At 50.6% G+C, this 25477-nt stretch overlaps 7 protein-coding genes across 7 annotated transcripts; 1 reads left to right on the top strand and 6 right to left on the bottom strand.

Moving 5' to 3' along the window:
• Window positions 1–865: 865 nt before the first annotated feature.
• Window positions 866–8255, bottom strand: Z518_06587 (uncharacterized protein; the record flags this gene model as incomplete). The annotated part of the gene is made up of 3 exons (XM_013414719.1): window positions 866–8006; window positions 8078–8109; window positions 8163–8255. The coding sequence occupies 3 exons, from the start codon at window positions 8253–8255 to the stop codon at window positions 866–868; spliced, it is 7266 nt and encodes a 2421-aa protein (XP_013270173.1).
• Window positions 8256–9263: 1008 nt separating this feature from the next.
• Window positions 9264–11916, bottom strand: Z518_06586 (uncharacterized protein; the record flags this gene model as incomplete). Its single annotated transcript, XM_013414718.1, has 2 exons — window positions 9264–10788; window positions 10844–11916. 2 exons carry the CDS (start codon window positions 11914–11916, stop codon window positions 9264–9266), a joined length of 2598 nt encoding a protein of 865 aa, XP_013270172.1.
• Window positions 11917–16012: 4096 nt separating this feature from the next.
• Window positions 16013–16618, top strand: Z518_06585 (uncharacterized protein; the record flags this gene model as incomplete). Its single annotated transcript, XM_013414717.1, has 2 exons — window positions 16013–16079; window positions 16134–16618. 2 exons carry the CDS (start codon window positions 16013–16015, stop codon window positions 16616–16618), a joined length of 552 nt encoding a protein of 183 aa, XP_013270171.1.
• A 736-nt stretch (window positions 16619–17354) lies between these two features.
• Z518_06584 (uncharacterized protein) lies at window positions 17355–18091 on the bottom strand (the record flags this gene model as incomplete). The annotated part of the gene is made up of 3 exons (XM_013414716.1): window positions 17355–17657; window positions 17746–17965; window positions 18018–18091. The coding sequence occupies 3 exons, from the start codon at window positions 18089–18091 to the stop codon at window positions 17355–17357; spliced, it is 597 nt and encodes a 198-aa protein (XP_013270170.1).
• Window positions 18092–18707: 616 nt separating this feature from the next.
• On the bottom strand, window positions 18708–18976 carry Z518_06583 (uncharacterized protein; the record flags this gene model as incomplete). The annotated part of the gene is made up of 2 exons (XM_013414715.1): window positions 18708–18802; window positions 18859–18976. The coding sequence occupies 2 exons, from the start codon at window positions 18974–18976 to the stop codon at window positions 18708–18710; spliced, it is 213 nt and encodes a 70-aa protein (XP_013270169.1).
• Window positions 18977–19662: 686 nt separating this feature from the next.
• On the bottom strand, window positions 19663–21428 carry Z518_06582 (uncharacterized protein; the record flags this gene model as incomplete). Its single annotated transcript, XM_013414714.1, has 4 exons — window positions 19663–19797; window positions 19894–20926; window positions 20981–21022; window positions 21076–21428. The coding sequence occupies 4 exons, from the start codon at window positions 21426–21428 to the stop codon at window positions 19663–19665; spliced, it is 1563 nt and encodes a 520-aa protein (XP_013270168.1).
• A 1519-nt stretch (window positions 21429–22947) lies between these two features.
• On the bottom strand, window positions 22948–23829 carry Z518_06581 (uncharacterized protein; the record flags this gene model as incomplete). The annotated part of the gene is made up of 3 exons (XM_013414713.1): window positions 22948–23073; window positions 23125–23471; window positions 23526–23829. 3 exons carry the CDS (start codon window positions 23827–23829, stop codon window positions 22948–22950), a joined length of 777 nt encoding a protein of 258 aa, XP_013270167.1.
• Window positions 23830–25477: the final 1648 nt, after the last annotated feature.

Raw genomic sequence — 25477 nt, 5'->3', positions numbered from 1 at the left:
GCTTCTGCATCCGGTAGCAAACGGGTGGAAAGGGCGCGTCGTTGAGAACTGAGGTCAAGCTCCTCGCGCGTGTAGAAGCAATTTGCCAAAATTGCAGTGGTTTGAAGACGCAGCGCAGCAAAAGTCGAGGGCGGATCTGATTGGCTGCACATTGACTTCACCCACCGAGTCTATTTCGAGACACCCAGAACAGAGCGCTTGCAGCCTTGTCTTCAACGACAAACACACTTCGCACAATGTTGCTCGAGTCAATAGCAACTGGTGCTGGTGATAATAATGTCATGACTATCTCCTGATCTCGTGAATGGTGCTGTGTTTGTCCACCAGCTTCTGCCTCCTTGCCCCTTCGCTCCAATGCAGATCCGGCCCACGGAATGCTCTCCCGAACTCCATACGAAAAGCGTCCTCTGTTTCCCAGTCTGGATTAGTATCCCCCGAGTCACATCTTTCCCCTGACCCATGAAGCTGTCCCTTAGTTAGACCTGCTCTACCCCCTTGAGGAAGATCTGGACAAAAGATGGAGGATTATTCCTATTTCTATACAACAATAATGGCCGCTGTCGTGGAAAAGATACACTTGATCCGGTGCATCGCATGTGCACTTCGAAGGAAACTTCAAACATAAGAGGAAGATTGGAATACACGAAGCTTGACCTCCTTCGTCTGAGACCACCACATAATTCAAGCGTATTGCTATCCAGTTCATTTCGCCGCCAATCACGCCATGTCTTTTTCCTGCAGGTGGTCCTCATCCCCCCACCCGGAATGTGCCTTTATTTCACTCTTAACACCGGACGCCATGCACTAGTCATAAAGTCATGAATCCATATCAAGAACGATCAACGATCTCGACGCCTCTCCAGCGTCAGGCCTGTCCATTTTCCAAGGGAGGCCCATTCGTGGCTGCCGAGCTTGGGGTCGATACCGGCGCTGCGGCACTTTCTTCGGGGCTTAATTTAGAACCATTAACCTCACCGTTAACGTGACCATTGAAAGCCGATTCCCCAACCGGCGAGGGTTCTTTCGGGGATATCTGCTCGTCCGTCTCCCCCCTCCCCCATGGAGGACTGCTGGAGGGGTTGGTTTCTTCGTTCACTTCCGCTATGGCCGAGTCGACCTTTTTCATCACTCTTCGAAACGGACGTCTGACTTTGGGCTTTTCCGTTGGAACAGCCTGCTCAGTCCCGTTTGTATCCGTCTTCACATTGTCCGAACCGCATCTCATCATTCCATTGGCCTTATCACCAGGAGTCATGGTAGCGTCGGGGTTTTTGGTAGCAGCATCCGTCGCCAACTTGGTATTAGTGAGATACTCATCCAACATGGCTTTCAACGCAGTCTGTCGCACTGGTTTGGCCAGGTAGTCGTTCATTCCCGCTTCCAAGCATTTTTCTCTGTCCCCGCGGATCGCGGAAGCCGTCATGGCAATGATCAACACTTGGCTGACTTGGGGGTCAGGATCGGCTCTGATCGCCTTGGTCGCTTCATAGCCATCTAGCACGGGCATTTGGACATCCATGAGGACCAAATGGAAAGGCTGGCCTTCTTGGCTTTTGGCTCGTAGTGCTTCGTAGGCCAGTTTGCCGTCTTCATAAGCTTCACATTTCAGACCAAGCTTGTTGACAAACGAAATTGCAATCTTTCGGTTGATCTGATTGTCTTCCGCGATGCACACGCGTAATTCTGAGTGAGGAATCTTGCTCAGATCGCAGAAGCTGATCTTCTTCTGTTCCGTCTCCGGACTGGTGGCCTGTGACCAATTTGCCATCGGGTCTGGATCTTTTGCTGAAATTTCCATATCATTCGGGACGCTGCTGTTCTTCGGGGCTTTCTGGAACGTGAGAGTAAAGGAAACGGTGGTGCCTGCACCAGGGGCCGACTCGATCCAGATCTTGCCCCCCAGAACATTCTCAATCATGGCCTTGCAGATACTGAGCCCGAGGCCGCTCCCGCCATAGGACCGCGCCGTCGACGAATCGGCTTGGGAAAATGGTTGGAACAGTCGTGAAAGTTGCTCCTGTGTGATGCCAATACCCGTGTCGGCCACCGAACATGTGATCTTGACTCGGTCTCTGGTTTCAGCATTCTTTCGGGCCTGCACCGTCACCGATCCTTTCGGTGTGAATTTGTAGGCATTGCTGAGCAGGTTCATGAAAATCTGGTGGAGGCGCACGGGGTCACCCAGCACCAAATTGTCGTCGATCTGCAGATCCTCGATCGTCTGGAGCCCATGTTCTTGATTGGTGTACGCCAGCGCCCGAACCACCTCGGTGATGGTCTCCTTCAAGTTCAAGGGAACGGTAAACATTTGCATCTTCCCCGCCTCCAATTTGGAGAAATCAAGTATATCGTTAATAACGGTGAGCAGCGTATCGGCACAGACTCGAATGCTATCCGCGTATTGCTCTTGGTCTTTGCTCAAGGGAGTGCCTTTGAGGAGCTCGGACATGCCGATCACACCGTTCAACGGCGTCCGCAATTCATGGCTGACGTTGGCCAGGAAAATCGACTTGGCTCGAGCCGCCTCCTCTTTCAACTTGACGTTGTGCATGGCCTCCGCTTCGGCCTTTTTGGCCTTGGCTTCGGCCTCACGAGCCGCAGCGAGAGATCGCTTCTGAGATTCCACCATACTCGCATTTGATGCGCTCACTTTGCCGACCTTCCGGTACAGAAGAGCATTTCCGAGAGAAATGGCCACTTGATTGGTGAGAAGATTGAGGACGATCATGTTACGTTGAGTAAATGCATTGGGCCGACCTTCCAGGTGAATTACACCCATCAGATGGTCGGCTTGGATAATGGGGATGGCAATGATCGATCGTCCCGAGGGATTCCTGGCCAAATACGCGTCGCCGACGTTGGAGAAACGGTCATCTTCCAGCACATTCGGCACAAAAACGGTTTCTTTGGTGCGAAGCAAGTAGTGAGTAATCTGCTGCGCGGCCTGATCGTCCACTTCGGAAAACGGTATACCATCGGGGTAGGTCTTGACGCCTGTTTCATGATCTGCACTCGCTGCGACGCACCAACCTTGATCCTCGGAGTCAATGATGATGGCGCAAAACTCCGCTTGACCTCCGACGGATTCGAGGATGACCGATATCATCTTGGAGAGGAGGTTGTTGATCTGGAGCTCGGAGCTGATCACCCGGGAGAACTCCAGGATGGATGTGAGGTCGAGAATATCCAGTCCAAGACCAGGGACATCTTGGGTCGTTTGGGAGGGCGCCATTCCCTTTGGTTGGACCCAAGCACTGGTGTATTCGTGCTTATTCGGGGCCTGTATTTCCTCCGTCACCGTCAATGCATGCAGATCTTGAGTCTGCGTTGCCGAGTCCATGGTCCTTGAAGTGGTGGCAGTCTTGATCAACCACTCGTGCTTTGCTGACAACTGCTTGGCCTTCCCACCGGCATTGATCCGGTTCCAAGCGGCAATGGCTTCATGGATCATGACTTTACCCGCCCTTTTGGCTCCTCGGGCCAGAAGGAATTCGCCCTGCATTTCCACAGCCATAGCCTCCTCCAGGGCGAAACCATGGACTTGGCAGTGATCGATAGCCATTTCCAGGTTGGAAATGACGTTGTAGTAAACGTGTGTGAGGTCAGCAATGGCGGCCTCTAAAATCCGAGACCAGGCCAGGTAATTCACGTCGTTTATTCTTCCCCAGTCATCGATAAATTGCTTCAAACGCCTGGCCTCTTCGATGTATGGTTCCCGCTCTTCCTCGGGTTTTCCCTTGGCGACAGCCAGCAGGGACAGGGCCAAGAACAACCGGGTGCCGCATGCTGGTCTGTTAGACCACAGTTCATCGAGAGTTGTCGAGATCAATTCTCTCCCAACTTCAACCACATACTCGTAGTAACCCATGAGGTAGTAAACGATCAGAGACACCGCACGATAAATATCCCGAGGTCGCGTTGGATTGCCCACGTACAGTTCGCACTCGGCCAGCCACGTCTCAGAATTGTGTTCATGATCGTCTAGGAGGGTCTTGACGTCGTCGAGGTTGGTCTTTCCTTGCAAGGCCCGAGCAACCTGTCGTGCAACCATGAGAATGGTCCCACCGCGCCGATCTTTGTCCCAATCCTCAAACTCCTCTGGCCCGTAGTTGCAGAATGTCTCGACCTCTGCAAGATCTTGTCCAGCCCAGAGCCGATACAGCGCCATCGTGCCGATGTTGAGGATGCTCACGAATTTGTCCCCGGACGATAAGGAGTATTCAAGCGCATTATCCAGGATAGGGAGGAGGTTTCGGACCGGGGCCTGGAAGTGGCCCACAAAGAGCGCGTACAACGTCCAGCCTCTGCCACGGGTCCAAGGATCATCGTAGAGGGTGTAGAACTCCTGTGCAATCTCACCAATGGACAGACCCAACTCAATGTCTTTGTATCGACCTATGGCGGCAGCACCAAGCATGGTGAAGCCCAAACCAGCTTGAACGAAGACGCCGCGGTCCAAGATTGTGGACACGTAGGCGATGACCAATTGAAACCAAAGGAGCGAGTTGGACCAATACAGCGCGCCCAAAGCTTCACTCAACACGGTGCCCAAAGCGATCACGGATTTGTCTTCGCTCAAAGGAGTGGAAAGAAGTTCCTCTCGATCCAGCTGCCGGAGCCGGAACTCCAGCTTTTTGAATTCAATATCGCACTCGTCCCAGGTGAGATGTGGGATGGACAAGCCCAGTTCGATGAGACTTTCTTTTTGGGCAGCAAACGCATCGAGGTATTTGCCTTGTGTAGCCAAGATCCGCCCTTTTAAGATGTAAGACCTGGTCTTGTCGGCCGAACACCGTGCGTGGGCAAACGTCTCTTCCAACAGTTGTAGGGCCTCTTCTTCCTCACCTTGTACGTGCATGATTTCGGCGGCATTGACGTGAAGTTGGAGAGTTTCGTCATAAAACACATCCGGGTTATCCGTGTTCCATTTGTCGTCTTGTAACAACTTGACGGCAGTTTTGTAGTACCAGAGCGCCGTGGGCTTTGCGCCCGTCTCCATGGCCTTCTGTGCCCCTCGCCAAAGAACGTCTCGGTAACGCATCCGGCTGGGGATTTTCTCCTTGACGAGGTCTGAGGACAGACAGATGTGACGCGCCAGAGGGTACAAATTATGCTTGCACTGGCTGAGGTATGTTATCATGGTCTGTGCTATAATGAAATGCATCTTGGTCGTATTCTGGCACTCACGCATTTCGTTTGCCGCTCTCAGATATCGCGCATGCGTAAACCGGAACTCGTCGTCTGTCTCGCCCGGAGTCACGATGTACATATTGACCAATTGTTGAAGTCCCGTGACACAGTCGCTCTCGGAGAGATTGAAAAGTTTGGCACGTTTGGGACAAGTCGCATCGTTGGCCTGATCTCGTCCACTGCTGTAGAAATATTCACCACTCATAATGGTCTGAATCAGCTTGAAAGAGAAATTGGTTCCGATCAGTGAGGCCCATGCCAGGATCGACCTCGCGGCCGGGGGAAGTTCTTGAAGGCGCCTTGTCATGTAGCCGTTATCGAAGCATCCTTCGGAGCTGAACTCATCGAAAATCTTGTCCAAATCAAACTGCCAGCCGGATTCTCTCCAGTCGTACCACAAGCAGTTCCGTTGATAGCAGGTTTGAAGAATATCTTTGACCAGGAAGGGGTTGCCTTCTGACTTGGCATACACAACGGCGGCGAGTGGTAAAATCGTCTCCACGCTTTGAGACATGGTGGCCGCAACATATTCAAAAACATGCTTTTCGCGGAGATTTCCAAGCTCAATCTTATTTGTCGATTCGAGATCGAGAATTTTGGCGGTCGCGTCATGAATATTGCCGTCCTCGGTTCTGCTCGAGAGGATTAATACGACCGGAACTTTTGCTTTGATAATGTGCATGAGCAACTCCATTGATTCTCCATCCGCGGCTTGCAAATCGTCTAGGCATAGACAAATCAATTTTCCTGTACAAATAGTCCGCAGCACATCCATGTACGTATTAATGAGTCGGATTGATTTGGTGTTGGCGGGCCCCCGGAGGAAATCGTTGGCGTCCCAGGGACCGTGATTGAAGGGTCCATTATTCGTCTTGGGCGCACTCTCAACGGTGGCAACCTCGGTATTGACGCTTTGCGTGGTGTCGTTCTTGACCAGGAGCTTCTTTGAAAGAACTGTGACATCCAGCAAGGTTGCGGGTAGATCCAACATGGTATGCAAAATAGGCCAGAATGGCGTTACATGCGCTCGCAGATGCTCATGATAGGGCGTATTAACATCTTTCTCGGAGAAAATTTGTCTGAAGAGACTGGCCATCACCTTGACGAGTGGCTCGAACGGCAACGGACGAGCCTTGTCAAACCTCGCCAGAGCAAAATATCCGTGACGGCGAATCGCAGGTTGGACCGCTTTAATGAGAGCAGTTTTGCCCACACCGGCGGGCCCGAGAATGGTGATTACCTCGGTTTTGGTTCTTCGCTTGTATTTGTGACTGTTTCTTCGTCTGGTCATCATTCCAGGCAGGGAGTCAGAACCAGGTTGTAGCCCTCCGGAGAGATTGCTATCACGATCAGACACCACGTCCAAGGGGTTACCACGAGAGTCGGTCACGCCCCGACCACGCTTCCCCAACAAATTGGTCTTGCTTCCAAAGGATGGAGTAAAACCAGGACCGTCCAGTCCGATGGTTGTGGAATTACTTCGAGATTCCCGGAAACCAAAAGAACTCGACGAATCGGAACCCTCTCCGGGCTCTGGACCATCCGCACGGCTGTCCGAGATAGAGGAGTTTGAAGCAGCATTTAGAAGACCATGTTGTGATGGAGAATGGCGCGCCCCGCTTGAATTTTGTCGTTTATGAGCTTTGTCGATGATCTTGTGGATACGGTCCATCTCGGCGCTTCGTCCGAACTGCTTGGTCGGCAAGATGAAAAAAGACGACACATCCCGCTGTCCGACCTTGTAATTTTTGATCTTCTCTTGATCGCCTTCGCCCAAAAATTTCTGGATTTGCAATAAATCATACTTCAGACCATTGATTGAGTGATATCGCTCGTCCATTTGCTTCTGGGTCATTTTGGCAATAATGTGCGAGATCGCATCGGGAATGTCCATGCGGATCGCGGTAACCATCGGCAACCGGTATGTCAGGACACGTTGCACAATATCGATGGGAGTTTCTGCATCAAATGCGGGCTGGCCGGTCAGGAGGGTCCAGAAAAGAATCCCCAAGCTGTAGATATCGGTGCGACTGTCGGGTTCTGCAGCGAGTCGACCAGTTTGCTCTGGGGCAATGAACTGCAGCTTGTTCTTCACTCCAATCTCCCTGCTTAATGTGGCCCATCCTTCGCTAGAGAGGAGATTCTCAAATGCCCGAGGCCCATTTCCACCATTGACGAGTTTGACCGTGTTCATTTCACGGTTCCAGTGAAAACTGTCGGCACGAATTTCGCCATGAACGGTCTTAGCGCCATGGTGGAGTAGTTCGAGCGATTCTGACGCACCGATGGCAAAATCCAGAAATGCTTGAAGCGGAACTCGTTCCCCGGGCGTCCCATCCGCACTCGGTCTGTGATTGTGCAGTCCATAGAAAGCCGGACCAAAATCGAGGATCTCGCGTAGGTAATTCTTGCCAGGAGCCTCATAAACACACACAATCATAGAATGGACATCACCCGGTGTTGTAGGCAGCCTAAACATTTCAATGGGTCGTATGGTATGCTCGCATTCTGGATCGTGTTCTTTGATGATGGCCTGGTTGCATTGAAACTCTCTTTCCAACCGAAGCACATGTGTGCTAATGCGGGCCATGACGGGCTGCCATATTGGATCCGGATCACCTCTCGACGATAGATTCTCGCTGTCGGTTGAAGCACCACTCATGCTACTCCAGTGGTGATGTCTGAGCGAAGGACGGTGAGGATCGAGCTTCGGAGAGCTTCTGGTGGAGCCGGACAATGCGGAAAAGCTGGTCAACGTGCTTATAGACGCGCGAGGATTGAGAATCTCGGGATTATGTAGGATTCCGTAGACATGCCTTCCCAGAAACACCACAGATTAGTTTCGTGAATATGCGCAGCACGTCGGTTGTGTCTCGGGGTGACTCACCAGTGATCGTAGGTGGAGTGAAACGGCGCAAACTAGGCACTGGTCAGCTTTTTCCTCATCCCAACTGCAATCTCAAAAGTCTTACTGAGCGATCCCAGGTATAGTTGGGGACTTGTGAGAGGCGTTCGAAGAGTCTGGCCGGTGGGAGCGGCAGATCCTCGCCCAGTATGTCATCCATCTTTTTCTGGCAATTAGGAAACGTTTGACGTTTCCGCGGTCATGTCATGGTGGGGGATTTAGGGTCTGGAGTTGGAAGACGATGTCGACGACGGCAGCGACAGCAGGCACAATGGTAACACCCCGGGGATGGCGGAATGAATTCGTATCGATGGAAAGCGGAAGATGGGGAGATGGAGATCGACTGAACGTGGACATGGAAGCGATACGGTGATGATTAAGCTGTGGATGACCTGCCATATAGGGCGTCTTAACACAGAATTAGGGAGTTGCGTAAGTCGATGTTAGAGCGCCCTCCCGGGCCAGGGGGGAGAGGAATTGTGGTGAGTCAGCAACTGAGAGCAAGCCCAAAAGAGACGAATCGTGGGTGTCACGCCACTAGATCATTCAAAAGCCTAAAATAGCCACCGACGTATGCGACGACTTGAAGTTGGGGCCTCCGAAGTCGTTATTGGCGGAAGCGCAAGCAGCAGCCAAATAGACAATCACTTGCAGTTTCAGGCACCTTTTGGTGCTTCATGCCTCTGAAATGCCCATCACGACAATCCTTCCCCCGCGCGGATGCCCATTTGCCGAGCAACGAAATTTGAAAGAACAAGCCGACTCCTATCGGGATAACGAAAACGGCCATCGCTTGGCATTCAGGTGATAAAGACTTTTGATGGATTCTACAGCCATGAAACAGCTTGATGTGCTATATAGTCGAAAGAAGAATTCTCCTATGGATATGAGGAACGAATATGAGATGTTTTGACCAATGTTGACGGCGGCCTTAGGCATCAGTAGCTTGATAGACTGTGGAGTCTAGAGAAGAGAGAGCAAGACGAAAAGAAGGGCGCAAGTTGCCAAGCCAAACAGCCTCACGTGACGTTGCCAAGGCAACCATTCACGTGACTGGCCAACATAGCTGACTACAATGCGGAAACCCCAGAAGGCTGGAGCAATAGAGAATTGGGCCCCCTGGCTGAACTGTGGTCTCTCTCTCTCTTCTGTTATTCTGCCACTTAAGCTATCCAACACACCACTGCTGTTGCGCACCGTATTTCGTGTCCAGGACTAATTCCCACTGAGATTTATTTGGACTTCTAAACCGATTCTCCTTCATCCAATCGTAGTCAGGCAACGTATGCCCTCTCATAACCCGAATAATGAGAACGAGACAAACATACGTTCCGTACCAGATATTGAACTTGTTGCAGCAATTTGTAAGCAGCGCTCCTCGAACAGGAGCACAGGAGTCTGAAAAGCGGCCTTCCAAGACGATCGAGATCTGAGAATTTGGCCCTGGCTTTACTGCGTTCCAAGAATCCTCAGGTAAGAGCGGACTTCCGTCAAAGCATGCTCCAAAATGCTCATGAGCGTATTCGCTAATGCAACAATATGTGGTCTCGCCACTGTCCTCGCTAAATCTGAACTCTGGTGACAAAGGATTTGAGAGTGGCCGAAAAGTAAAGCCCGAAAATGATGCCATGAGTCCGAGGTCGCTGATTTGAACTGAAGGGGTCGTATCTCTGGTACGACCGGCGGGCTCGTCGCTGTCGCTGTCGGATTCCTCCCCTAAGTTGTGCATCCCTCGGTCAAATCCGTCGGCGTTAACTGCTCTTGACAGCTCCGAACCATCAACCGACTTCAGAAATGTCCGAGGTGCCCAGCGGTATCCTGTCAGGGTCATTTTGGGAAAATTGGCAAACAATATAGTCGGCGAGATGACATCTCCAATGATGGACAAGAAGGCAGTCCACCTTCGGTCGGCATCGTTCTCTCTGAGGACCGCCTCTGAGCCTTCGTTCAACAAGGTCGCAAGGCAAATGGCTTCGTCGGAGGCTTTGCTAGTTTCCCTACTTCGGACTTCGGTAAGGATCTGAAGCAATAACTCGGCCTTTGTTTGTATCGATACCGGGTTTAGCATCAGACTGGGAGGAAGGACGTTCATCGACAAAATGGCCGATGGACAAGCCATAAACTTGGTTGCGACGTCGATCTTATCCTCGGTGTATCTGAAAGCGGAATGAGACTCGGGTATCTCTAACGATTCAGCTTCCAGCAGCTCATCCGACAACAGAACAAGAGATCGAGTCGGCTCGTTCAGGTCATCAAGCGGCACGACATCGTTATGCAAAAGCTGGACAAATACCCTGTCGTTTAGAGACGCTTCTTGTAGAGTCCACAATCTCCCGCACCAGGGAGAGACGCAGACGCGAGACATAAGTTCTTCGACGGGTGCATACCGGTCCCCCTGCGCGATCAATTCGGCATCCTTCACCAAGACAGCCGTGGCCTTTTCATAGACCGCCCGCATATCTCGGATTGCCATCTTTCTTGTTTCGCGGCTCTTGACCGGCACACAGAGGGTATCGATCCAGAAATAAATTCTCTCTAGATGTCTCGCTGCACGCATACGTAGGCCTTCAGGAAACATTTCATCGAAATACTCGGGATTCACCGTGATCATGTGCTGCAGCTGCGTCCTGAGCGCCTTCAGCTGACATATGAACAGCGTGTTCTCCTTGGGATTTCCTAATCCATCAGACCATCTGCCTTTCGTTAACCTTGCCTCTGAATTGGCTTCCCTCACCGGGACAGACTCACACGTGTGATATTGCCACATACGGAGTATTCGGTTCATACGCGACGACTTGAAGATCCAGCGAATCGTCCCATTTTCCATTCGGGAGGTTTCTTGCGCATGAAACCGATATCACCGGAATATTGCCGTCTCTGATGATGGCATTGAGCTTCTCCATATCCGGACCAAGGTGACCTCCACACTTGCAGCTCATGCGCTTCGTGATCATTTTCGGGATGTGAGCGTGCATAAAAGATATATCTAGAGGACGGTGTGCCGTAACATACGTGTCATCCAGCACGTCATTGGCCGCACAGCGTTTCATCGAGCAACGCGAATGGTCCTTCTTGACCGTCGGCGGACCGAGTAGCTTGATGTAGTACATGGTCAGCACGTTGTCATGCCGTCTCCATAGTTTGGTGATCTGTCCTGCACACCAGCCCTCTTCAACCATCAGCAACGAGAGCCAGGGACATTGCGGCACCTTCAATCTCCTTCGAGGATCATAGATAATCGTGTGAAAGTACTGAATCGAGGCCAGCAAAACAACTATCGATAGTTCGACTTCTCCAGGAAGACAGTTGCGCAAATATGTCGCCTGATCGGTACTGCCAGCAGAGCGTAACTTTCGATTAAATAATTGGATTACCTCGGAGACGATGGTGAAATTGTATCGGATTCTTTTTTCGTGATCCAACTTGATAGATACTGGCTGATGCTTTTCTTTGTCGTACCATTGCTGCAATCTTTTACCGAGTGTTCTTGTCGTAACGAAGGCCTTCTTTTTCGGTCTCTTTACAAGCTTGGAGGTGTATCGTACGAAGTCACTCTTGATGAATGTGATTCCGCAGATTTGAAATATTGACTTGAGTAGATCAAAGAATAGCCATTCTTGAAGCAAGGCTGCCACCCCAGCGCTGTCCTTGCTTTCGCAATCCTCTTCCAATAGCTTTTCCGAATTCCGTCGGATCCGGGCAAGAGATTCCTGAGAGGGTTCCAAATCGTATTCACGGTGGTTGATAAACCGGGGGCCTCCACCGAGCCACGGTACGCGAACCACTCGAAAAGGATGCTCAGGCGTGGGTATGTGATCCATGGGTCATTAGGGAACTCCGCGACGTCTTCGAGGAGAGGTAAAATGGACGAGGGCATTTCGAAGTCGCCTTAAATGCCGTTTTGCGGAGGAAGTCGAAGGGAATCAGACCACCCACATTCGCAATGAGCCATTGGCGTCGCTTCTTTCACCGTTTACACTCTGGTGGGTCTTGGTGAAGAATTGTGCCACCAATCAACTATACAAGTACTGTTATTCGTGTAGCTAATGTACACAGCAATAATATTATTTCATTGTTCAACAATACGAACACCTGCGAATGGTAACCAAACCTAAAAGGGATATGCCGGACCTTCCGGTGTGATTGTCGGAGTCCAGGAAACTAATCTGGCTTTCCGGAAGGCCGATGGTCAGGCGGAGATGTGCACAGTCCGGAAATTGAATCTTCCACTGACGGAGCGGTCGAGAATGCCCCTAATATTGAGACCGCGAACCAGCAGCGTTCAAATCGAAACAGATCCGGGATCGAGCAATGAGGCGACATCAAAGAACAACCGACAACGGCTGTTTGACCGAGACGAGGTTAATCCGCAGATCCTTGGCGACGACAGTAGGGCACAAGAAGGGGAGACAAGCTCCATTTCTAGATCTGCATTGATTATACCCGAGCGACGTAGTAATGAAGTTGATGGCCGTCAAGCACCACATCCTTTCCCTTCCTGAATCCATATCACGTGTTGAGGGTAAAGATTAGGAAGAATCGCTAAGACTAGCGAGAAGAAGTGAATGGAGACGATCGAGAAGAGATGGCAAAAGAAGACGATGGGAACGAGGGTGGAACAGACCCTGAAGCCAAGTGGGACTGGTAGCAGAAGCGGGGAGTGAAGATGACGACGAGGCCGGTCATGATGAAGAACAGTAGCAACAGCAAGCGGAGTACGAGAAGATCCGTATAAGAACATTGGTGCCAGCAGTTTTATCCCGGCCAAATATGCAGCGCAGTCGTCAAAAAAGCGGTCATATCGTTTCTCTATCCTCGAAATGCCAATGAAGAGACCGAAATTCGCCAGTTCTACAGCAGTAAATCCTCCGCTATCGTCACCCGTGAGAGTCCCAAAGTCTCTTCCCCTGCACCGCAAAAGGCCGAGGGCAGCCTCTTGAGGTGTGCTAGACGACCTTGGGCCTCCGCTGGATTTTGGCATTGCCTTGCATGTTGGGCACGTGACCCATGATTTGAATCATCAGTTCCTGGTCTGCCCTCGACCATTGCAGTATGCAGAATTACTTCCCCAAAAGTGATCGGAACCAACGAGATTGAACGTGAGGACCTGGCATTCCGGTTGCTACACCACTCGTTTTGATATGGCGTCAAACTTTGACCTGCGAAGCGCTGACGATGAGTTCTTGGGCTTTAAAAAGTATTAAGGGATCGAGGATGCTTGCCAACGACAGAGGATACTTAGACACACAGGAATGATATGTTTGTGGTTACCGTCAATGCCGTCCTTGGCCTTTTCACCTCATCCAGAGATATGTGCCAAGTGCCAGAAACTATCATCATCCGCCTTCCACGCCCTTCCTGACACAAGCATGTTGTCGCAGCATTTGTGATAGGCGGTGTGATCTCAAGATGATTTGTTGTGGCAATGGTCGGAGAGATATTACTGCGGCCGGTGGTAGTGCTTCCAATGTCATGGCTGCCAGAACCCACCGTCACATTTCCCGCGTGGCCGGTGGTTGTATTGCGGCCGCTCGCGCTCGAACCGGTCACCGTGGTAGGCAACAACGGTATGGACGAGAATATGAACGAGGCCGGTCGCCCCGCATCACTCGCAGGTATTGCTGAGCCAACTGCACTGTTTGTGAATGGCGTCGGGAGGGTCAATGTTGAGGTATTTGGCTCATCAATTGCATCCCCTTGGGAGACGTTTCCAGTCTCTTTGTTGACTAACCGATAGTACCCCGTGACCAAATTTGCGTTGCCGCTTGCATGTGTTGTGAAATTACCTGTGGTGATCAAGTGGCAGGAGCCATCAGGCAGGTAATAGTTGTGGTGAATCGATCCTAAATGTATTGTTCAGTCCGAATCCTAGTCAATGCGAAAGTCTAGTTACTGAGAGCCAGGAGGCATTGGGTAGTCTATCCACCTGATATTCATCAGCCTTGTCTGTTCACAACCATGGCGTTGGTTTGCCGCAAATGGCGTCCGGCGTCTCTTGTTCTGAGAGCAGAACCGCTAACATCCGAAGTTCCACTGAATCTCGCAGGCTGATTGATTGTTTCGAAGGGATTCAAACACAGCCTAGCCAGACCAGGGCCAATCTCAGGAATGTCTCGAAAGAGCCCGTTGGTGAGCGAAAATTGGCCCCCTGGCCGCATGATCGACATGAACCAGGATTGGAAAGGCATACATGGAATGCAGAAGTAAAGTACAGGCACAACGCGGACAAAGATAGACAGGATCATTTTTGCCTCGGGGCAGTCTCAATCCTTTGATGGAGTAGAGAGGGCAATAGATATGACACACGAGAGACGGAAATTATGCCAACGTTGCAGGCTGAATTGTAAAGTGAGGTGAGTTGAGATGAAGGAGGACGTCGATTCTGTGGGCCATGTTACTGCAGACAGAATCCGAACGCAGAGAGAATTTGCGTGCCCTGCGGAAGGGAAAGCGCAGCAATTCGCAGTCTGTCGACCACTTGCACACTTTGCGCACCTCAAGTTTTAATACTTGCAGGCATTCTCAGAGCTGTCTTTTCGAAAATTTTCAAGATGATCCTGATCGGGCCACTGGTCTCCTTTGCACTGAGCCTCGTGGGCAGACTCTTTGTGATCAACACGACTAGTGAACTTAAGCCTTTTTTGGCGTGTTTCTATGACAGAAAGCGACCCCACCCATCAACCTGGTGCAGATCCTCGAGATCAAATCTTGCGGATGGGCACCTTCTGCAGGGTCAAGAAGAAGCAACAACGAATCTGTCAGGCACAGGCAGGACAATGTCAAAGCAGAGGCCGGCTTGCCAAGCGGGTGGTACCAGTGATGAACTGCAAACTAAACCCACAAAAATCCCCCGAGATTGACCACTAAGAGACATCTTTTACATCAACAAAATCCCCTCCGGCGTGATGAGTTATTTTCACGCTCAGCAAAATGACGTTTTCGGCGCTCTCATTCCCCGAGATTAAATCCTGCATGGACGCAGCCCACCCCGATACTAAACCGCCCAAAGAGATCGTCAACTTTCAAGTGTACGAACCTCTGTTTGTGACATGACTAGCCTGTGGTTTGAGAGGAGAGACAGACCCGGCTCTTGGGCATCCTGAGCTCCAACCTCCAGAAAATCCGGGGAAGCAGGCTGAAAGAAGCCCAACAGTACCCAACTAACAATGAGAGCAAGCGACATCATCTTCAACGCTGATGACTACGTTGCCTATGGGGTCTGGACCCCGACCACCTTACGTTCGTATTCGACACCAGTCGCCGTGGTGGTGCACTAGGAGTCGCAAAGTCAGGGACAAGAAAGAAGCGAGTCAAATCACAGCCTTGTTAGCCTCCCGACGAAGATTCCCGGTCAAGGCTCTCGGTCCCCCTGAGGATCTTGGGCTCCGCAACCCCCACCGATGTCGATCATAATATCCAGGTCTGGTATACATACGTGCAGATCCAACCAGATTGGGCATATTCAAGATTAATCCCACCTAGGAAGACTGAACCGGTAACCATATCGATCTGCATTTCCAATTCCCCTTCGATGGGTCAGCCCCCCAACACTTGGGCTTTGAATGATGCCATACCATCACACCATTTCGATCTCATCAGGCAGAATGCATATGCTGTTCGTGCTAACGCAGAGCCACGCCGAGACTGACATACGTGTTTGAAAGCCCGTTCCATCACGATCAGAGAAATATATCCACCAGACCAAAAAATACATCTACTACTTAAACCATCCCCCGGTCAGTCGTGTTTTCTTGCTCATTCACCATCGTCTTCAAGTCACTCCTTCTATACAGTTTCAGAACCATTCGTTTTCTCCTCCAACAAGCTTGAGTCATTCATTCTTTGCACAACATCTTTCCTACACAACTTCTATCCTTCCGATTTAGCAGCGATTCGTCAATCAACCAATCAGTCAAAATGCGTCCTTCAGCAGTCTTCACCACTCTCTTTTTCGCCGCTTCGGTGCTGGCTCTCCCTCTCAACAGTATGGCCCAAGCTATGTCTGGAACTCATGCCACATCCTAACCCCATCTACTAGCCACACCGGTTAATGCTGCGCTTGAACCGGTCAAGCGTGATGCCGCTCCTTTGGCCAACTCGGTCATTGAGAAGCGAGAACCCATTGATTTGACCTCTGTCACCGATGCAGCTGACGATGCCGTCGACATACTGACCGGCCTCCTGCCAGTCATTCTCAGCACCGTCAGTGACCTCGACGCCACCATCAACAGCCTCCTCAGTGGTGCCGAATCCGATGTCGATGGAACTCTCGACTCTGTCAAGTCCACACTCGAAAGCACCATTGACGAATTGAATGCTGTCCTCGCCGGTCTCGACGTTTCAGGGGCGTTGGACTCTCTCTCCGAGTTGACCAGCACCATCGCAGCGGTGCAGACTCTCGTGGCGGACGTTGAGGCTCTGGCAGGCACTGTTGACGTTAGCTCAACCCTGAGTGACGTCGAGGGACTTGTTTCAGAACTGTTGAACATTCTCAGCGGCTTGCTTACCAGCCTGAAGCACTAAGCATGGCAGAGACGACTCGTGTACCCCTCAGCCACCGTGGTGGAATATCAACCACCAAACCACTCTTACGTCGTCAAGAGGGTTTGTTTGCTCTTCGTGTCTTTGGTGAATATGCGTCGCCCGAATAGTGTTGGAACAATGAAATATTATCCTCGATGGTGTTAGCCAGGAGTTCACCAGTGTTCTTGACGATCAATGGCAAACCAAAGTAACTGGATTAATTTGACTGCATCTTGAATGACATGTATGTCTTGAATTGGTTCTCCCGCATATACAAGATACTGTTTCAATAGTAATAGAGGTGTCTTGCCTTACAAATATTACAGCAGACGGTCCATTTGGAGCATAGCAACAACCTACCTATCTTACATCATTTCTCTGTTGCTGCCGTTGAGAATGAATTCGTATTTGAATTTGGGCCTTGACTAGTGGTTCGGTCATTTATTGAAATTGCCGGTGTCAATGCCAGAATCGAACCCAGGGTCCGCGAACGAGGCATGAGGAGGTTGAGGGTTGCGGTCCCAATCTCCGCTGACATTTCCCGTGCTTGCACCGACAAGTGTCTTTACCACCTGAGGGAAAGGCATCATCCCACCCACCACCGCCAGAATCACCTCTTTCGTTAGCAAAGAGACTAACTTCGCCGGCTCTCTCCGCCTATTCTGCCTTCTTTTTCATTTTCCCACTTGTTGTGCACCTCTTGTTCGTGCAAGTCTCGGTCAAGCTTGGGAATCCGCTATCTCAAGGCATCGGGAAACATCATGTCTTCTGGCGTCTCCTCTGCATCCAGCTGGAGATTCCACCAAGCCCAAAAGACACTTGCGGCCACAACTTGGCGGACTTGATCGCTGCAAGCATTTAGAGTTGGAGTCCTGTGAAACCATCCTACTTCATCCCAATCCATGAGGACTTTGCGGGCGATTGCAAGCAGGCACTTGGTCAAGTCGTTGGCCAAATCGCGAGCGGGAATGCCTAAAAGGATTGCCGAGGTGATGGCATTGGCGTATGTGGTGAACAGTTTGGGTGTGATCTCATCGATCTCTACAGATTGTAGGTTAGCCAGGCCGCGGAGAGTATCGGGCCAACACACAAAAATGTAAAGTCTTCGAGCAGGATGGCGACCTTACCTCTGTGAACTTGACGATGCTCTGCTCGAGGACATTCTTGAGGCCGGTCAAGTCGCCACCCATGACGGTGAAGGATTTACTATTGTTCTCTGTCAGGTTGTGACGGATTCGATCGCAGAAGATCATGGTTGAGTCGCGGGAGAGGTTGCCATCAAGGAGTTCGAGAGGAGCGGCTTTATTCGGCCTGTAAAAAATAGAGATTGTTGGCTCAGGTTCAATTCTGTGATATGTTAATTTTGAATTTGGGATTTGGTGAAGTGACCGTGCCTTACGTTGACCATTTGGCGGGAGGGATATGAGGACCGTGGTCTTCACGAGGCATCGGTGGAATGCTTGTGTCTTCCATGATGGCAGTAATGTGAGGTCTGTAAGGCCGTTGGTGTCATGAAAGCAGGAAGAGGATGGAAGTTTGAAACGAAGGATGAAGACCCACGGGAGGAAATGTTTGTCGCGTTCAGAGAAGGGGATTGGCCAAAAAAGGAAACGCAGTAAGAGCAAAGCATTCGCAAAAGGCACAAATTGCAGCCTCCCGTTCCTACTCTTCCAATGATGAAGTCTACCAGTGATAGCTCAGCATGAATTCGTTGTCCTTGTCCACCACTGACCGCACTTCCTTCAGCACCTAACCACCAACAGGTGTTCTTCATCAAAGATATCAGCGACAGTCCTGGCAGGAAATTGACAAAGGAGGCGAGAGAACGGCTAGCATAAAGCAAATAACTCATTCCACGGAAAGTCCTCACGTAGAGAGTGCTGAATTAAGACGACCATCCAAATTGGGCTTCAACTTTATCAGTCAGTCACGCAACATTGACAAAGACGAACAACAGACTTGCGACAAACTAAATGAAGAGAATGATCCCCAAATCAGTTGAATATCGGTCTTCAGCCTGAAGTATCAAACCAACTGCGCCCCGCTCTCATAACCTCATAACCGGTCTCAGGAAACGTATGGATGTTCTCTATTTCTTTCCGCTCTTCTTGATGCCCTGCTGGCCAGCGTTCAATGGTCCTTTGCCCTTTGCCTTCTCGGCCATTTCCTTTCGAGCTTTGGCATCTGGAGCAACGTTCAGTTCATTGTATACACGGAACGCGGTCACAACGTGACAATACCTGCGGCCTGCTTGGCCTTGAATGCAATCTCATCTTCATCCAAGTCCTTCTTCTCCCTCTTCGGCGCCTTCAGAGGCTTCACTTTGCCACCTGACGAACGGTTAGAGTCGGTTGACATTTGGTACTCTGGGAACCGAACCTTCTCTACTTTGACCACCCATTATGGCTACCGGGATTTGATAGACGTCGAGTGTGGTGAAACCTGAGATGTAGAGGGTCTATTTGTGCGAATGAGCCGTATTAGTTGAGGACGAGAGGCAGTTCATCGCAGCTTGAATTTTGCTGGGTAAGTCACTCTGGATCACGTGCATGCACAGCAGTGTGGATTTATGCCAAGGATTCTGGCTTACGCTAAACTACATTCGTTTACATATATGTGTAAAGCGGCCACCCCCAGCAGATAGCTTAGTTCGCTCATACATTCTCTTCACGCCGCTACAACAACAGTGGCCCCGGCCCCTGTCTGCGACACTCTCGTCTCTTACCTCGAAGTTTGGCATCATCATCTACCTCGAAGGGTGAGAAAGATGCGATGCAATCGTCAATCTAACCCGTTTTAGATGAGTCCACCTGTTCGCCTTCCGTTTCGGACCACCTGGTATCATCTCCATCGAGCATTGTTGCTGGATGGCGAGCAATAGGGACCAATTCATAACCTCCTGGTGACCATTCAATGGCCCGAGAACTGTGAGATATGTCTCCCCAGACATCTTCATCCCATTGGAATTTCGCCGTATGTCTCATCATTCGAACTATCTGAGACTCTCTTCTCTATATTCCGGTCGAGCCTCACTATCGTAACATCTACGACTGATTTTGCAAATCCCATGCTTCGACATCTGGCTTGCAGATCGTGCCCACCTCGGGCAACACACCCTCCCTGAAATACGCCTGTACGGTTTCGTCGGTGCACCGCGATCGATGTGCAGTCAACCCATGCTAGCCACCTGTCAGCTTATTGTGCGGCCCGGTCAAGGAAATAGAAAGCGATGGAATAGGGAGGAGGAGGGGGGAAAAAAAGGGGAAGAGTCTCACCCCGTAACCCGCATGCTGTAATACAACACTACCCTCAAATCCCGCGCTGGCGTTGTGAGCGGAGACCAAGGGCGTTGCGACATCGAAAGGTCCATTCACGAACAAGATGGGAAATTTCGTTTTGGCAGAAAAGTCTCCCGTATACTGCTCCTTTGCCCTCAACTTCCACGCAGCGCAGACCCAAGTGAAAAAGTAGCCCGCATCAGAGAAGCTCTGGCTGACCGTGCCCTGATACTTGACCTGATCGAGGATGTCCTCTGCGGAAGCTGCCTCCCAAAGGGTGTCGCTGCAGCGGATGCCGTTAATGCTGTCGACTCCTAGGTTGTACGGTACGGGGGTTGCCGATGCATTTGTCGACGATACTGCGTCGGTCGAACTGCCATTCAACAGGGCAGTGATGGTCTCAGCGAGGACAGGCCATCTCCGGGGGAAGTAAAGCCCCGAATATATTGTTTGCTTGAGTGTGGCATATATGGACCACGCCTCAGGGCCAGTGGTCGCATTTTGACCCAGAGGTTCCAGCGCCGCATTGACAATATTGAGCAAGTCCAAAGCCGTGGACTGGCCTGTATACTGTGCTAATGCGCACCGGTCCTTATTCTTTGCACACTCCTCCAGGAATGCCAATAGCGTTTTGTCCGCATCCACGAGGTAGTTGCCCCAGTGCCCGACTTGATAGTCATGTGGGTTGATGTTCCCGTCAAGAAGCACCCGCGCAACGCGTTCGGGGAACATAGACGCAAACGTCGACCCAAGCAGGGTACCGTATGACAGGCCCCAGTACCGTAGGAGACCATCCTCCCCAAGTGCATCAATGATTTCAACCATATCTCGGGCAACGAAGGCAGTACCAAGGAATCGGCCTGTTTCATTCTGGGCTTGGTAGCAGGCGTCCGCGTACAATTGGGCATCATTCCATCCGCTGTCGAGAAAATATTCTGTCAAATTGTTGGAAACGAGAGCCGCGGCATCACGACGTTGAAGGCCGGTTTCGCTGAGCTCGCAGTCAAATGGAATCGTCCGGCCAGTGCCCCTGGTATGGTCAACACACAGCAGTCGAGTTTGAATGACTCCAATCATCACTTACCGAGGGTCCCAGGAAATAATGTTGTACTGTCCACCAAGGGTTCTAAGAACACGGTTATTGGACTGCGAAGTGGCAAGACAAAACAAAACACCTACGTGATGAGATCGTCGCTTTGGACCGCGAGATTTTCGTACCCCGTTCCTCCGGGTCCGCCTGGATTCCACAACACGCTACCGAGCACGGGCGTTTTGGTGGCGTTCACCCTGATCAAAGACAGGTTCAGTGGTGCGGATCCTGGATCTGTATAGTCGAGAGGCACGAGCAATGAAGCACAATCGAAAGGATGCGGAAACTCCACGCCAGGAAGTGCTGCGTGCAATTCAGCCTCCACATCTGGACACGGATGCCATTCGATTGTTCGATGTTGTGAGGCCGAGCCTGGGTTATATGGGAAAGCCTGGGTTGCCGAGAGGAGAGACAATGTTGTGAGCGCAGTGAGGTGCGCCATATTCATTGATAGACCTATTGCAGGGTCAACGAGAGCGGTGTTTGAATCCCGAGTTGAAAAGAGTGCAAGCAAGATACCATGATGTGAACTGTTTTATACGCTCATCGAGAGCTTTCTCAGGAAGACAGACTGACGTCGCTGCAACTGCTCAGCCATGCCTCGAGCCAAGCCTTGGATGTTAAAAAATTACAAAGTGGCGCGACGTGCAATCATATGCTGTGGACCAAACCCTTGTTAGGTGACATATCGCGTTGATTGAGTGATCCTGAGAAGCACCGCCTCTACACAGCATAAAAGTGCGTGACTGGTGAGTTCGCGTCGTCAATGCTGGCAGTTCCCATAGCTCTCGCTCTTACTCTTGAGAGCACTGGAACAGGAGATTTGAAGGATTTTGTAAGCGTATGAAATGTCCAGGAGGACCCGGATCATATTTCGATAGGCCAGCATGCCCGCTCCTTGAGGCCAGTACTATATGGTCTCTAATACCCAGAATGGTCAGATGTACCGCTCGGGTGCTAACCCTATTTGGGAACAGCCCCGCCCGATTGGCCCAGACTACGAAGATGACAAGCCACGTGAAGACGCCCACGATTTCATAATCTTTTGACGATCACTGCTTCCACAGGGGGCCATAAATAGAAAGTGTAGCACTCTGCCACTTTAGAGAAATCTCTATTCAATATACATTCACCAATCACTGCAAGTCACCTGTGTCGTGCGAGCTCGGCGTGTGATTTTACGGAGGACTTGTCCTATTTCGAAGGGGCCCAGGGGACCGTCAAGACTATACACTTTCGAAGCGTGTATGTTTCGGAAGGTCTTTACAAGCCTTGGCGTCGCCGCATATCACAGGTGCAATCTTGAAGTAGATTTTTCTCCTCCTGTGTTGCTAGAGCCCTACCTAAGATCCAATTATCCGATCGCGCCAAGGAAAATGCCTTTTCGAGGGTAATCCTCTAGACGAGTATGAATATCTGTCTCTTGACACAATCGCCGACGGAACCAGAATCATCGTGATAGGGGAGAATAAGAACTGAAATGCACCGTTGGTTACTCACTTGGCTCCACTCTCCTATCATTGGTGAAGCCGCCTTTCACGCCCTCTCATACACATGGGCAAGCGACAGCGAAACATCAGAAGTTATTGCAATGGAGGAACCCTGGAAAACGCACTTCGTGCAATGCATTCTCCAAAAGCTGGGTTTGCTTCTGGGTTGACACAGTCTGCTTCCATCCTGGTCGACCCCGAATCACACACTGCAGAAACCTGAGGTTGGGACCTCAGTATGGTGAGTATTTGATTCTGCGTACTTAGCATGTCAGACCTTGCCTGTTCGTTGTCCTACTCCCCTGCCAACGGGAACAACTGCATTTGAGCACTGAGGCGGCTGAATAACTCAAACTCCATTCTTTCAGATGCCTTCGGGCCTCGAAGTATGTCACCAACTATATCAGAACCAGACGGGAAGTCACGTTCGAAGATCGGCTTTCCAGCATTCCTCATATTAGCTAAGACAGCCTATCGAAAGTGCCATCGTAGAAGTGAGTCAAGAGGCGCGTCAGGGTGAGTAAAATATTCTCGATCGAGATGCTTGCCCGCAATATTTCTCGGTGTAGGCATGAAGGCTACAACCTTGTAATTGTCCTATGATAAATATCAGCCTTAATCTTGGATATAGATATGAGACAGACGTACATCCGGATTAATTGAGACAGCATAGGCATCGAATAGTTGATGTATAGCCGAGTCAAGCAACAATCCATTCTGTACTGAGTTGATAGTTCCCCCTTTTGCTGGTTGAATTGTAATCCATCGATTGAAGTTCTGATCGATCCAGTGACCTTCGTAGGCGAGTGGGAAAATGTGCGCAGCATCGAAGCCATCCCAGAGGTCAATTTCACCAAACGTGGGTACAATCTCTCCGGATATAACGCATCGACGATCTCGCAAACGAACAGCATCGCAGAAGGCGGCGACACGGGTTCCAGGAGCACGATCGATTGTTCGGACGAGCCATGGCTCATCATTGACCTGGAAGGAATCTGCTTATAATTTAGCTGTATAGCTACGCATGAAGGGGTTTATTGTAAGCTGACCGGCAGCAACAATGTAATACTTCCCAGGCTGAAGCGGATGGCCATCCCTTTCAATCTTTGTTTCATTCTCATCTCGCAGAAAGAAGGTGCTCGAAATAATGACAAGAATCTCTATCATGACGTAGAGGTTGGCATTTGTAATACCGGGTGTGAGAGACAGACCGCCAATTACGGTGGTAGGATCATTTGAGTCGTAGATATGGACATTCCACAGCACTGAGCGAAGGATTGTGGGCATGGCTCTTTGCGGCGACGAAAAGATGGAGGTCTCAGTTGGAGAGGTGGGCGTTTTCGAGGACGACATGGTGGAAGCTTAGGACGCAGTTGTATGAGGATAGCAAGCATAGGCTTGCAAGAGGTTCAAAGACGGTGGGAAGGACCGTATAGGGGTAGGAGACTGATAGTTCAGGGAAAGGAGTTCGCTGGAGTCGTCCAACGAGCTCGGGCGCACTCGAACTGGATAAGGTTGTGACTTTCGTCTTCTCTCTTTAATATGTACTTGCTATGTAAGAGAAACAGACAACCACCGTCATGTTGTCTTGGATTTTGGAAAGCATCTCCGGGGTCCTGCCATTGTGTGCATCGCTTTACCTTTTTCTAATGTGTCCATATTTTCTCAGAGTATGGATCCTTCAAGAAGTTGCATTAGCTTCTAGTCGTATCATCGACTGGATAGATTTTGATGCATCCTTTGAACAATAGGACTCTACTACTTGCGATCTACGAGATATGCGTGAACGAGATGAGAGGCTACAAGAGAAGATGAGACTAGCAGCTCCTAAGTTCCAAGAGGTCTCGACAGACGAATGGCCCTTCATTTGCATGGTCTTCTCCTTTCGTCGCTGGGAAGAGTTCGCAACGGAGTCCTACAAGTAGACATCAAAGATACTGGCCCTTGCTACTTTGAGACGGCAACTTTTGCACGAATCTCTCAGGGCCCTTTTCAACATGACAAAGATCTTTGCCCTGTGGAATGTTACTCGGGATCAAAATGGGTTAGACGCTTTCATGTATTTTGCCACATCTTGGGCTTTGCAGTCTGGCTCACTGGATAAGGGTACTAAAGATGCGGTCGGCTGAACCCTAGTCCTGGGCAGGAATCGATCTGTGCAATCTGGGCCTTTCGAGTCGGCCACGCATAGATTCGCGCCAGGCAAAGTAAGGAATCTGCAAGAAATGGGAGACATACCAAGGACTTGTCGGCACTACTGAACCCGCTGTCTTGCCTCTATGAGCACGTCTGAGGTCAGACAGTCCTTCGGTCGCAGGCAAGATCCAGCAGCGTTCACGCAACTCTTCGAGTTCACACATTTGCCGTGAGACAAACCAGTATGGCGACGGCAGAAACTCAGACCAGTAAAGACTGGAAAGTCAATGATAGTGAGGCAGTGCTGAGTACTAGTCCTCAGAAGATCTACCAAGAATTGGGACTACATGCGTTCTGAGTGCCCGGTCGGCCACATGGATAGACATGGCGGATACTGGATATTAGCCAAGTTAGCAATTTCCCATTCTTTACATTTCTACCTTTTTGGCAGTGGTACTATGTACCAGGTTGCTGACTGGTCTTATTCGTAGATATGAAGACATCAAAAAGACCGCGCAGGGCGGCAATAGTTTCATCTCATTTGTTTGCACTGTCGTCCTGGCTGATCCACGAGGCATTCGGATGTCGCCGTTGAAATTCGATGGCAAAGATCATACTCCGTACCGCACGGCTTTGGATCGGACGCTGAAACCTTCTCGACTCGCACGGCTTGATCCGTTATTTCGAGATCATATCGAGGCAGAGCCTGGCCGGATGCTTGTTCGAGGTTCAGGAAAGCTCAGCTCTGAGTTTGGTGCTAACTTCTCAGGCCGGGTTGAGTGAGAATGGCTAAATCTAGATGGTGGCGATGCTCAAACCCTGGCCGCGAACGTCGCTCCGTTTACCCGTCCTGGAGAAGTTAGTA

This window comes from Rhinocladiella mackenziei, assembly GCF_000835555.1.
Source record: "Rhinocladiella mackenziei CBS 650.93 unplaced genomic scaffold supercont1.5, whole genome shotgun sequence".
In the NCBI taxonomy this organism is placed as follows: domain Eukaryota; kingdom Fungi; phylum Ascomycota; class Eurotiomycetes; order Chaetothyriales; family Herpotrichiellaceae; genus Rhinocladiella; species Rhinocladiella mackenziei.
This window is presented reverse-complemented; position numbering and strand designations above follow the sequence as displayed.